The sequence below is a fragment of the Phaethon lepturus genome, unplaced genomic scaffold, assembly GCF_000687285.1.
Source record: "Phaethon lepturus isolate BGI_N335 unplaced genomic scaffold, ASM68728v1 scaffold43583, whole genome shotgun sequence".
NCBI classification, from domain to species: domain Eukaryota; kingdom Metazoa; phylum Chordata; class Aves; order Phaethontiformes; family Phaethontidae; genus Phaethon; species Phaethon lepturus.
This window is the reverse complement of record NW_010531989.1, coordinates 1,000-14,031: the sequence shown is the minus strand read 5'-3', so window position 1 is coordinate 14,031 and position 13,032 is coordinate 1,000. Positions and strand designations below refer to the sequence as shown.

The window sequence follows — 13,032 nt, the reverse complement described above, 5'->3', positions numbered from 1 at the left end:
TTTATAAAACATAGGAAGATTCAACACCACGTGATGTTTTTATCACTCATATTAGGCATGTCACAATAACAATGGTCTGAAATGTTAACTAAGATGAGTGCTCGGCAAGGCGCTGTGCCTTGAGAAATATCCATTTTATTTGGTGTTCTAATAAAAAGACATGAGGAAAAGGAACCCTTTTCTTAGGTTTTCTTGATTAACTGCTCTCTATTTGCCTGTCCCATACACATATCTAGTCTTAGGGTGTCTGCTTGCCTTTGCACCCGAGTGAGTGATATTCCAACACCTCTATAAGGTGATATATTTACGATATATTTAAGACTTGCTCATTTAGATTTTTGAAACAAAATCCACCTTTTCTTAAAAAAACCCATATTTACAAACATTAAATCTGCCACAGGCTTATACTATATTTTACATGATACACAGAAGAGTGTACATCAATATAAAAAAAGATGCATCACTCCAGACTAACAAGAACAAAATGTTAACGTTTCGCAGCACAGACGGGGCTGTGCTGACCTTCGCCCTCCTGTTTAGGCAGTCCAGCACCCACCAAAACCGGCAGCGCTCTCCACTGAGCACCCAGCAGTCGCGCTGCCAGAGGAGCTGGATACGGGCGAGCACGTGGTGGTGGCAGCGTTATAATGCTTTGTAATCTCACTCAGGTTGTCTGCATTAACAGACACACCTTCTTTAAAATAGGCAGGCCATCCTTAAAATAAGGATGTGGTTTACAAGTTTATATTGGCATTTATTTCTTAAACAGTTACTCAAATGCAAACATGAAAACAAAAAACAGTAAAGATATTCAAAGTAAAATTAAGTCTCCTTTGTGTATAAACTCCACAGTTATGGGTTTGGTATCTACTCCATCGTTACGGGCTTGCTCTCGTACAAGTTTGGCAAATACATTTCTTTTTGGTGGGGGACAGTGTTCATGTTTTGTAGGGGTTTTTTTAGCTCAGAACCTGTTCTTACAGGTCTATAATCCTGATTTTTTTTTTAGATCATAAAAATCCTTTAAATATATATATACTTATATATATAAGAACAAGAGAGAACAAAAATTTCTATTATCAAGGCAATGTACAACTATGTAATACTGAAATTTAAACAAAGATTCATGACTGGTACCATAAAATGTCCTCTCAGATATAATAGCAAAGGAAACATTTTAAAGTACATTTCAAAAATCTGTCCATGCTTAATTTTTTCCCCCCTAAGGAGTGGCATTTTTAGTCAATTTTTCCTTCCCCTTTTCTTTCTCACCTCTCTTTCTGAGTTGAAAGAGAAAAAAATAAATTAATGGCATTTCAGAATCACAAATTGCTGCTTATAGCTTTACATACACATTTCCTCTCAAATCAAACACAATGAACCCCCCGAAACAAAAGAGAATGTCCTATAAAAACCTAATTTTTTGATTTCTCGAAACACAACTGGTGTCCCACATTGAGTTCTTAACAATAGAACATATAAATAAAAAGGCAGTGTTTTCATGTAAAATAAAAAGTACATAAATAAATACTAAAAAAAAAGGAATTAATTTGTCTTTTTTTTTTTATAAAAACATTTTAAAAAAGGATCCTTTAATAAAAGCATCCAATGTCCTTTTAAAAAAGATCTCCCTTGAGCTTCTATCTCCTACTGAGCGCCAGCGTCTCTGAAACACCGTCTTTTACTTGAAGGCTTCGGGGATGTGTCCCATCTGTGACTGCATACTCGTGGGAGGGCTGGAGATGCCTTCGGACCAGTCGGACACGTTGGAGTGAGGAGACGAGCTGGACCACTGGTCCGGTGACTCCGGAGACGGCGTTAGGAAAGGGTGGTCGGGCACCTGGAGCTGGTGGCTGGGGGTGTTGTCCAAGGGGGAGGAATAACTGTGCTGGGAAGGTGGAGTTAGAAACTGCGTGGTGGTCATGGGCTGGGCAAGGGAGGATGGCAGAGACGTGGGCAGCATCTGGGAATCTTGAGGCAGGATCGTGTGGACTGCCATGGTACTGCTGCTCACCGGCTGCATGTCGGGCTGGCTCAGCTCGGTACCAAGGAAATTTTGGCCGATGTGGCCGCTCGCATTGGAGCTGGGGTTGTGATGCTGCTGCGGCTGCATGTTTTGCTGCTGGAGCTGTTGCTGCTGCATCTGCTGTAGCTGCTGGCTCTGCATCAGGTGAGGCTGGGAAGCCAGCCGGGTGTTGGGCATGGCCTGGTAGCTCATCATCTGCGACAAGCTTGTGGTGGGCAAGCCATTGTGCAGGGAGGTCATCATGCCGTGTTGAAGGTTTTGCGTCTGCTGATGCGCCCCTGGTTGCATGTTGCCTCTCATCGGGTTGTACTGACTCTGGACCATGCCGTTCTGCAGCCTGGTGAGCCAGTCGCACTGCCCGTTCAGACCGGCCGCTCCGCCGACAGAGAAATTCATCGGGGCGTTGCTCATCACTGTGCTGGGGCTGGAGACCGGGAGGTGAGAGAGACGCGGCGGCACCGAATCGAAGGCCAACCTGCTGGAGTTTCCCATGGCCATATCCTGCTTCCCTGCCATGTTGAGGTGATTGATGCTCATGTGGGCATCAGGCATGCCTGGCAGATGATTCAGAGGCATGGAAGGTGACTGCTGAAATGGAGATGTCATCAGCGGAGGAGAGGCAACATCTGACAGGTACCCATGGGGCGACTCCAGGGAGTCCACTGGAGACAACACACTGGCGTTGTCAAGCAGACATCCTTTTCCATCTTGTGATTTTTTCCTCCGGGCTTTGAGGTCTTTGGCATCCTTGCCGTTGCAGCTCAGGCCCTTGGTACTTGGCTTCCTGGCCTTCTTGCCCTGGACGGCAGGTTTCAGGTTGCCGATGTAGCTGTTGGGAGAGCAGAGCGGTGGGGACAACGTGGGTGCCCCCAGCGGGCCGTTGTGCAGCGGTGGGCTCCGCACCAGGTTGTACTCGTCCAGCAGCCTCACGATGTCGTGGTGCATGCGCTCCTGAGCGATGTCTCGTGGGAGCCGGTCCATGTGGTCCGTGATGTCACGGTTGGCAAAATGGTCCAGCAGGACCTTGGCAGTTTCGTAGCTCCCTTCTCTGGCTGCGAGGAACAGTGGGGTCTCCTCCTGAAAACCCAGCAAAGATGGTTAGGTTTAAGTTCATGGATTCTCCTGGCTAACACTATCCTGAGCTCCATGCCCAATGCCATGCAGCTGGGTGGCAGAGATGGTAATCAACTCTCCTCTGGTGAGGTTTTGCTGCTGCTTTTTCCTACCCTGTTGAGCCACGTCCTTATACTGATATCAAACCAGGAACCCTACGAGTGATGCACAACACGCGATGAGATGGCCACACGAGCACTGTATCATACTGCTCACCGAACACTGCATGGCCCCTCAACATCACCTGTAGGACCAAATCCCACAATGCTTCTTATAGCTAAACCCAACAGCTTCATTCACAGCAGAACAATCAAATCAGAGTCTCAGTGCCAGAGAGTGTTGTATTCTAGGCAAAAATTACTCTTTAACAGGCTCCCCAAATGGCTCTGTCCTTGCCTACATCAGCCCAGGAGACCCCTACCTTATTGTTCTGCATATCTTTATTGGCACCATTCTTCAGGAGGACTACTGCGGCTTCAACGTTATTCACAGCAGCTGCCCAGTGCAGCGCTGACTTGCCTACGGAGGAAGACCACAAAATACAACACATGTTAGTGAGTGGTAAGAGTAACAGCAAGCAGCCCTTTCCTCCCACCTCTGAGGGAGCCTGGTTTAGTTGCCTGCAGTACCTAGATCGTCCACGGCATTGACGTCCGCATGGCAGTTGATGAGATCGTCCAGCATGCCCTCCACAGCCAAGCGAGCGGCCAAGATCAGAGGAGTGGTCCCGTCATGCATTCGGGCGTCAAGATCGGTTGCCCTGTTCCTAATCAGGATCTGCCACAACAAGGGCCAAAGCGAAGGAAACACAAACGTTAGGAGGGACAGACAGCAGACACTCCAGGTACCCAGGTCTCAGGACCTGCGTCCCCTTTCCAGAGGCTGGTCCCTCCAGTCCCCGCTCCCAGTCCCGGGGTGCACATCTGAGGGCAGCTATGCTGGTTGCTGCTTTGCTGCGCCTTGCCCTGGGACAACAGCGCTTCAGTTTTCAAGACTTTCACCCCACACCTCGCCAGGGCAAGCTGGAGGCGCTGCGATAAACTCAGCTGTGTGACTGACTCAACATGTAGCACCAGTGCTTTCCCCAGAAAACCCCAGGACTGGTGGCGAAAGGATCAGTTACCTGGAAGACTCCTTGGGCATCGGCAGAGACGGCGGCGTGGAGGGGCGTCCTGCCCATGTTATCCTGGATGTTGGCATCGGCACTGGCTTCCAGCAGGCGCTTGGCAGCGTCCGAGCGGGAGTACCTGGCAGCCAAGTGAAGTGCCGTCTCGCCGGTGCGGTCAGTCTGGTTGTGTAAGCTGGCGCCTTGGTAAATGAAATCTGAGATGACGGCAGGAGCATCGTCTTCCTCTTCGCTATTGCCAGTCTCCAGCCCTCCTCCGCTGCACGAGGCGATCATGAGGGGGGTGAAGCCATCTGAAAAGCAGAGAGAAACTCAGTGAAAAAAGGCTTTTTACCCTTCTGTAATGCAGGCGGCTCAGTAAGATGCTCTGTCTGCGATAGATGCTTAGTCTCGTGGGTGCATCAAGACTGAGTTTCCTGACTGGTTCTAAACATCAAACACGAATATCCTTCCTCTGATATGGATCTGAAATTCCTTAGTGGTATCTCACCACTCTGTTTTTCCTATTTCATCTGCCTGCTTGCACACTAACATCCAAGGTGCAATTTATAAGGAAGGTTGCTCAAAGCAAACTTGAGTATGGTACAGGGCAGCCTTAAATCTTTTTATTAGTTCAGAGGACAATTTCACAGATGTGGGGAAGACCAAATGTTTGTAATAATTTAAAAGCCTATTAACTATTAACATAGTTAAAAACCTGAAAAGAAGATTGTAAAATGTGCAGTTTGGCTGGAGGAGAGCACTCTGGGAGTGGCACAGAGAAAAGCTGGATGATTTAATGGGTACGTCTCCTGTATTCTCTAATATCTCAGTGATTAAACAAAATAGATCTCACGGAAAGCAAAACGCGACAGGGTCTATCTCTAAGTCACGCACAACAGCAACCACGCGATGCAGAACGGCTAGCAGCGACTCTACTAGAAATGGAGACAGGTAGGGCTCGCTGGGACTGCTCATCTGCAAGGAGTAAGGGAGGAGTTTACATTAGCTGACAAGCAGCACCGAAGTGAAAGGTGTCCACCTTACCGGGACCTCTGACGTTGACATCCATACAGTCTGCATCGATTTCCCCCTGCGGTGGAGTAGGTGCCATGGAGGATATGCGCAGGTCAGCGGCATCCAGGTGCTGCTGGGTCCACTGCCTGTGATCGGTCTGATCGTCCGTGTCAGGCAGCATCGCCTGCTCCTCGAACTGGGGAATGACAGTGGGAGATGACACCGAGCAAAGTGCACAAGTCAGGGTGGGAGGAGGGGGCTGAGCTCTAGCGTGGGAAGCTCTGCAAGTCTCAAAGGTGCGTTTGTCACACCCCGGTTTGCAAAGGAGCCGGCAGCAGCGACGCGTGGCGCAGACTGGGCTCCCCGAGGGTCCCTCTGCTCTGCTGCTTCCCGCAGCGCTCTGCTCCTTCCGTGACAAAACCCGGCGAGCGACTACTTGCGGCACAGAAAGGGAGCTTACCCTGAACTTCTTGGTGTCCAAGGTCTCCTCGTCACCCCATTCATTTTGGTTGTCATCCATCAGCGTGCCATCTGAAGCATTTTTGAGGGGTCTTTAAAAATAAAACCATAAAAAAAAATTAGCTCCTCTGCAGGAACTGACTGTGAGGGACTGTGTTTATGCACAAACTGAAAGAAGAATCAACAAGGCAATTTCCAGGAGGTTCCCCTCAGGTTGCCTTTCATTCTTAACCAAATGCAAGTGGACCACAAAGCATTTAAAAACCTCCTCCAGATGGGAACACTGTTCTCCCCATGCAGAACTTTAAGAAACCTGATTTTTCTCCTCCCCGCTATGCCAATATGATGCACTAGAAAACAAAACTCGGATGGGTTCTTTCAGAAGAGCCCCGAGCAGCCCCGTTGCACCGTGTTTAACAGGTTAGCAAGCAAATTACTCACTTCAGTCCAACAGAATCCTCCCCAAGTGGTTCTCGTCGCTTCTTCTTGCTCGACTCTGTCACTTTGAAGCCTTCTGGGAACCAAAGCTGCCCATGCTCCCTGCGCCGCTTACGAGACACCAGTACTCCCACTCCAATGAAAGCAAGCGAGACCAGCACAGCCACCACCACGTACATAGGATACAGCTGGGAGTTCTTCGTGGGCTCAGCTGTTTCACCTACAAAACAGTGGGGCACAAAGAGATGCTGAGACATTAAGCTGCATAGCAAACCAGTGACAGAGTGGAAATGAAGGAAAATTAGTTAATAGAGGTACCTAAGTCTGATCTAAATCAGCCCCCCCAAAATAAGGTCATTTTATACGCTATTAATCAGAATTGCAAACTATCGGCAAATTCTCGGCTGCACAAGCCAGCCTGCATCAGGAGACAGCTTCACTTTTTTCTCCTTTAAGGAAAAGGATTAGCAAACTTCAAATCATTGCGCTTGCATTGAGCTGTTAAGACAAAAGGATTTAGGGGGGATTTTCAAGATACAAACTTCAACTCCTTGCATGTCACTGATTGATTGGAGCTGGTCGGGTTTTCTTTTTCTTTTCTTTTTTAATAACTTTTATAGTGATAATGATTTTTAAATAAACCTAGAATAAGCAAAAATAGTAAACTGGTTTTGCAATTTTTTTAAGAACAGACTTAAAAAAAAAAAGAGGTAAGGTTATTAAAACCAGACGGTGCTCAAATGCAGCCAGCTGACAGATAACTAAACATGGATAAGGCTGGAAAGTTTTGGCTGTCTCTCCTCCCCAGCTGACCAGCCATACTTACTTTTAACGGCTTCTATTTTGTAGGGTATGTTCAGGTTGCCAAGGGAGGCCAAGGCACCCAGGAACGCTGCCACATCGGTTGCACTCTGGAAGCACTGGGAAGACGACTGGATGCACTGGCGATTATCAATTTCCAAGTAGACGATGGATCTGTGCGAGAGAAGAGTCAATGAGAAACGCAGCGCAATGACCACACTGAGAAGACAGACGAGCCCTGTCTCCCCTCCTTAACCCCCCATCAGTGGGAATTAGACGGTGGGAACCCATCTCCGTGCTTCCCTGTGGCCCAAGCCCTGCAGCTCACACTCATGGTCTTTTGGATGTGCCTCAATGAACACTGTGAAATCTCACTCCTTATCTACAGGAATGGAAGGGAGTCTCTGCTTCACAATGTTTTAAAACTACCCAGACACTACAGTATCTTAAATAATGCTGTTTGGGAGCCTGCAGACCTTTTCACATCAGTTTCACTGCTCTTTGCTTTCGGTGGCTTTTGATTGAGCCCACAGAGAGGGAGAAGGTTAGATCTATATGTTTATACCAAAGATCTCCAAACACAGTTTGCAGTAATTGAGTTTTACAACAAAGCTCTAGGAAGCATTTCCCAGGGAGAAACTGAGGCTTAACTTAATGACTTCCTGAAGTCAGACAGTCAGTCAGGCCAACCTCTGCTTCCAGGTCCCACCCAGCCCAGCCCCGGCTCCCAACAATACACAGGACTCCTTCAATCGTGAGAGTCGGCGCAGCATTGTATCAGGGATTCCTGAGCGATCACTCGCTTTTCCCACATGAGAGCAAAATCCGGTTTCTATTCACACAGAAAGCAACATCTAAATACAATTATCTGGCCTACATCCTTCCCTTTATAGCGTGTTACTATTATCAACACAGAAAACAAATGCTGCTCAGTGAAAAAGGAACCCATTGGTCCCCCTTACCCTCTGATGTCCATCTGATCGAGCTCTCTCTTCTGCCTCCTGCCAGCCCTGGAGTAGAGGCTGCTCTTGACTTTGTTAATGACAGCACTAGACATATCTGACCAGTCCTCTGTTGACCTCTTGATGTAATGCTTTTTCAGCTCCTCCTCATTGCCATAGTATGGAAAGATCATATACTCTCCCTTGGGGTTCTTCTTGAAGACCACGTTGGTGTGCAGCACGCGGCTGAGCTCCCGCAGGAAGTTGAAGGAGTTGTTCTTCAGGTTCTCAGGAGTGATGAGGACCACCACCACCAGCGTGCCATCTGCAAGCTTCTCTGGCATATTGTTTGCACAGTCCAGACCATCCCATTCGCACTCAAAATTATTGCAGCCCTGGTCACAGTGACCATCTGAGAAGTGATCTTTGCAGTACTGATCGTACAGAGGGCTGGGCAGAAGAAAAGAAAGGCAGAAGAATGAATTAGACCAAGTACTATGCATATTACCTATCTGCTGAGAAAATAAGTGGTGCTCCACAAGGACCTCTCTTTTGTATAAATATCCTGCATCCTGATAGACACTAAGCCAGCTTACACAGGAGGCAACTATTTCACGCAGCGCTGTGAAGCATTCACCTCTGCAGGTGAAAGACAGCAGCTGTGAAATTCTAAGTTGCAATTTAGATGCCAGAAAAAGGGACAACTTACTGTAACTCAGAGAAGACATGGGGACACAGAGTAGTTACTCATCCCAGAGTTTGTCCAGGAATCTGGGATTAAGTTCCTGCTGTTGCCAAAGACAATGTTTGGTAACTGCCTGGATGTTAACATCATCATGTTTTCTGGCTGGTCTTCCATCTGGGGTCTCCCTACACTGAAACTCACTATGTTACTACTGTGAGTTGGAGAATTCACTTCCGTGGTGTGATACAGGCAAGGACAGGGAAGCCGTCTGGAATGAGCCAAACCCAGAAAGCTTCAAAGTGTATATAAACTCAGTAAGACCACGGGGAAGTGCGGTTGCTTGAGTTACGGCCCCACAGGCAGCAGAACAGAATGCAGAGAGCAAACAACAGGTCTGCACTTAGAAGCTTTAGCAGATGCAACCAGAAAATACTCCTGGACAATCAGCACAGAGGTCACAGCTTTAAAACAAGAGGATGAATGAGCAAGTCACTTACTTGCACTGCCCTTCGTACTTCTGGCAGTCAAATCCATCGTAGAGGCAGCCAGCATTATTGCACTGAGAGTCGCACTTGCCATCGTTGAAGTACTTCCAGCACTGCAGAGACTGGGAGCAGTTCTTCCAGGGGTCGTTGAAATTGAGGGAGCAGTCGCCCCCGTCCCAGCCGCAGGCGTGGTTGTTGCATTTCCCATCACAGATCTTGTTGCCGGCATACCCTGCGCAAACTGCAATCTCGCACTTCTCCTCAATTTTGGGTGGGATGATATCCTGCCCGATCCCACCTTGGAAATCGAAGTCAAGGATGTGGCAGTTGAGGCCGTTGAAGTTGGCAGGGCAGTTGCACCGGTAGTACGGGGAGGCATCGCTGAAGAACTCGCAGGTGCCCCCGTTGTAGCAGGGGTTGGATGTGCAGGGGCTGCTGGCCGGGTACTGGCACTCGGGACCCGTGAAGGCTGGCGCGCACATGCACTTGGAGCTCTTGTGGATGGAGATGCAGGTGCCACCATTCAGGCAGTGCAGGTTCCCACAGGTGCGGGAGTCATTCTCACAGGTGGCACCCACGAATCCCTGGGGAGGTGACAGCAAGGAGGGAGTCAGAATCACTGTCGCTGTCTTACGAGCAGCCTAACACACGTGTGTGTTCTGGGAAACTCCGCACAAACCCAGTGAAACAGGGCATGGCTCTGGCACATCCTGTGCAACTAGTGATGGGGAAGAATAATCTGGAAGGTAAAGCCTGTTAGAGCATCCCCCTCAAAATGAAGGGAGCTCTTCTCCATAGCTGCCTGCTCCACCTTTATGTGGTGCAAACAATGGTCAACCAGGCAAGAGGCCATCCTACAGAGCTGTGGGTTGTACCTGCAGGGCTGAGCCACCTCCTGCTCCCTGACCCTAACCCAGTCTCCTGGCAAGCGAGGAGGGTGTGCATATACGGATACACCTCCCTCCAGCGAGCACCCACAGCAAAGCACCTTCCACGCTTACCCCTGGCTTTCCCAGCCAGGGAAGCCTCACGGGCTAAACTGGCCCATTGACCGCCCTCCGTGCAAGGGGCTGACTTGCCGGGCCCGTGCAACAGCCGTGCGCAGAGCCGGAGAGGAGCCGGTACCTACCGGGGGGCATTTGCAGATGAAGCCACGGCCAGTGTTGCTGGCAACCGCGCACGTTCCACCATTCCTGCAGGGTTTGCCTTTACAACCGTCCACCACGGTGTCGCAGCGGCGGCCTGCCGAGGTAGAGGAGCGTGTGAGGAGCAGAGGAAGGCGTGTGAGATGCTTGGGGTGGCTGGGGGCTGCAGGGCTGGGCGCCGGGAGCAGCGGGGATGTGGTGCTCACCTGCATAGCCAGGTCGGCACTCGCATTTGTAGTCATTGACCCGCTGCACGCAGTTCTGGGTGCCGCGAGCGTCGCAGGGGTTGGACAGGCACTCGTTGACGTCTCCCTCGCAGCGCTCCCCTACAAAGCCAGGGGGGCAGATGCAGCTGTAGCCACCTACCCGATCCGTGCACTTGCCATTGTTAAAGCACTTGGGCCCCAGGGTGACAGGATCAAAGAAAGGGCTGCAGTCATCCACATTGATCTCACAGTGCACCCCTAGAGAAATGGGGGAACAACCCACACAGCTCATCAAACAGTATCGGGGTGCCCGGTGGTCCCTTGTGTGAACCTTCCCTGCGAAGGGGCTGAGCCTGACCAATTCAATGGCAGTCTGAGCCGCCGCTCTGGCAGGAGGCACGTAGCACCGCGCAGCTCGCGTCCAAGGTTGCGTGGCCTTGATGGCTAAGCTCGCAAGCACACACAAACCTCTACCGCTTCTGCTAGCCCGAGCAGCTAATGAGCAGATACTGAGGATATCTGCACTCAGCCCACTAATGCCCCAGCCTGGGGAATTAATTTACCTTGAGTTCCTCTGGGGCAGGAGCATTTGTAGGTATTGATGAGATCGATGCAGGTTCCTCCATTCTGGCATGGGTGGGACAAGCATTCATTGATCTCCTCTGAGCAGTTAACTCCATGATAACCAGCCACACACTACAAGGAGGGAAGAGGGGAATTATCAGAGAGGTTCACTCAATTCCCACATGGCTGCAGGAGCACAGCCAGCACCCCAGCCTTCAACTCGGTAAAGGGGCACCGAGCCAGCCTGAAGCTGGGGCAGCTCCTTGGGCAGCGGAAAGGCAGTAACTGGCGCTTTGTCTCTGTGCATCTCTGCCCCCCGAGGCACCCACCTCGCAGGAGTAGCCTCCCAGGTAGTCTGTGCAGGTGGCTCCATTCTGGCAGGGGTTGGGGGAGCACTCGTCCACCTGCTCCTCACAGTAGCTGCCGGTGTAGCCGGCCTGGCAGCGGCAGAAGTGAGTGTTGCCAGTGTCCACACAGAGCCCCGAATTCCTGCAGAGATGTGCCACATCGATACCTGCCGGGGAGAGCAGAGTGAGACATGGGGACCTCGGTGACACCTACACACCACAGGGCCACGTCATGGCCACCGCATGACCCACTGGGGACCGCAGCCAGGCCTGCAGCCCCAGGGAGTGCACGCTACAGCAATCCTTGAGATCGCTCTGGTTGTACCAAAGATCCCCACCAAGACAACCGAGCATGTCCCTGCTCAGAGCCCAGCACGGGGGCACCTGGGGACCCCTCCCTGGCCCTCTGGGGCCATACACGTGGCAGGAACTTACCTTGCTGCTTTGCAGCCACCTCGCAGGAGACACTGGGGACATCGCAGTAGAGCCCTGTCCATCCGCTGTTGCACTCGCAGCGGTACAGGTTGTTGGTCTGCCAGCACTTGCCTCCGTTTTTGCAGGGAGAGGAGTCACACCAACGCACCAGGTTCTGGGGGGAGTAGAGCAAGAGATGGGGGTCAGGACCCAGCAGGGTTTCTGCAGGAGTGGGGACTGCCATGACCCCCCAAATCCCCACAGCCAGCATGCATGGATGGGCACCGGGGTCAGCAGCCGACAGCCCAAGGCTCCTCTACCTGGCAGTTGAGCCCGGTGTATCCCTGGGGACAAGTGCACTTGTACGTCCCGTAGCTGTCCTGACACGTGCCCCCGTTGAGGCATGGCTTGGAGTCGCACTCATTAATGTCATGCTCACAGTAGCTGCCCGTGAAGCCAGGCGGACAGATGCAGGTGAAGGTGTTGATGCCATCCACGCAGGTCCCACCATTGAAGCAGGAGCTGAGAACACAGACATCACATCCCAGTGAGTCACCGCTGGCCGTGCTCAACGCCAAAGCCCCACAGACTGGCCCACGGCTACGGGGCAGCACAGGGACTTCAGCCCCTTGCTCCAGCCCTGACAACGGCTGCGCCCATAGCAGGAGCTGTGCTGAGCTGTACCTCTCCGTGCAGTCAGGAGTGTTGTTCTCGCAGTGGATGCCACTGAAGCCGGAGGGGCAAGTGCAGGTGTAGCTGTTGACGCAGTCGGTGCAGTTGGCGCCATTCTTGCAGGGGTTGCTGGCGCACTCATTGATGTCCTCCTCGCACTTGGGCCCACGGAAACCAGCCAGGCACTCGCAGAAGAATGTGCCAACGCCATCGGAGCAGGAGCCACCATTGTGGCATGGATCTGGAGAGGAGGGATGTGCACAGGAAGATGCAATGGGTCCAGCCCTGGTGCAGCAGCCCTGCCTGGGAGCTGCCCCGCAGCACCATCCCCACACGCATCCCCCAGCCATGCGGAGGGATGGGACAGAGCCCGAGGACCAGGCAGAGGCCAAGCCAGACCCACTGGGGGACTGGGCACAAGGCGAGCACATGTGACACACTTGCTCACTGCCCATACGTCACTCTCCCCGCCACCCTCCTTCCTGCCAGGTCCCATCTGGCCTCGGACTGACGCAGCTCAACCGGGATGTGCTTGAGGTGGCCCAAAAGCCTGAGCAGGGCTTGCAGCATGTCACAGGCTACAGCAGCGGCTGGGGTGCACCCATGCACAGGGA

General features: G+C 51.5%; 1 protein-coding gene across 1 annotated transcript in view; it reads right to left on the bottom strand.

Moving 5' to 3' along the window:
* Positions 1-1,681: 1,681 nt before the first annotated feature.
* NOTCH1 (notch 1) overlaps positions 1,682-13,032 on the bottom strand; it is a gene marked incomplete at its 5' end in the record, with an annotated part of 11,583 nt that continues 232 nt past the window's right edge. Inside the window, 17 exons of the mRNA XM_010284721.1 lie at positions 1,682-3,103; positions 3,561-3,658; positions 3,769-3,916; positions 4,263-4,558; positions 5,292-5,457; positions 5,722-5,812; positions 6,162-6,378; positions 6,985-7,133; positions 7,922-8,350; positions 9,083-9,654; positions 10,200-10,312; positions 10,422-10,679; positions 10,985-11,117; positions 11,315-11,499; positions 11,768-11,921; positions 12,067-12,268; positions 12,431-12,659. Of these exons, the coding sequence (XP_010283023.1) occupies positions 1,682-3,103; positions 3,561-3,658; positions 3,769-3,916; positions 4,263-4,558; positions 5,292-5,457; positions 5,722-5,812; positions 6,162-6,378; positions 6,985-7,133; positions 7,922-8,350; positions 9,083-9,654; positions 10,200-10,312; positions 10,422-10,679; positions 10,985-11,117; positions 11,315-11,499; positions 11,768-11,921; positions 12,067-12,268; positions 12,431-12,659 (4,862 nt within the window). The remainder of the gene's footprint in view (positions 3,104-3,560; positions 3,659-3,768; positions 3,917-4,262; positions 4,559-5,291; positions 5,458-5,721; positions 5,813-6,161; positions 6,379-6,984; positions 7,134-7,921; positions 8,351-9,082; positions 9,655-10,199; positions 10,313-10,421; positions 10,680-10,984; positions 11,118-11,314; positions 11,500-11,767; positions 11,922-12,066; positions 12,269-12,430; positions 12,660-13,032) is intronic.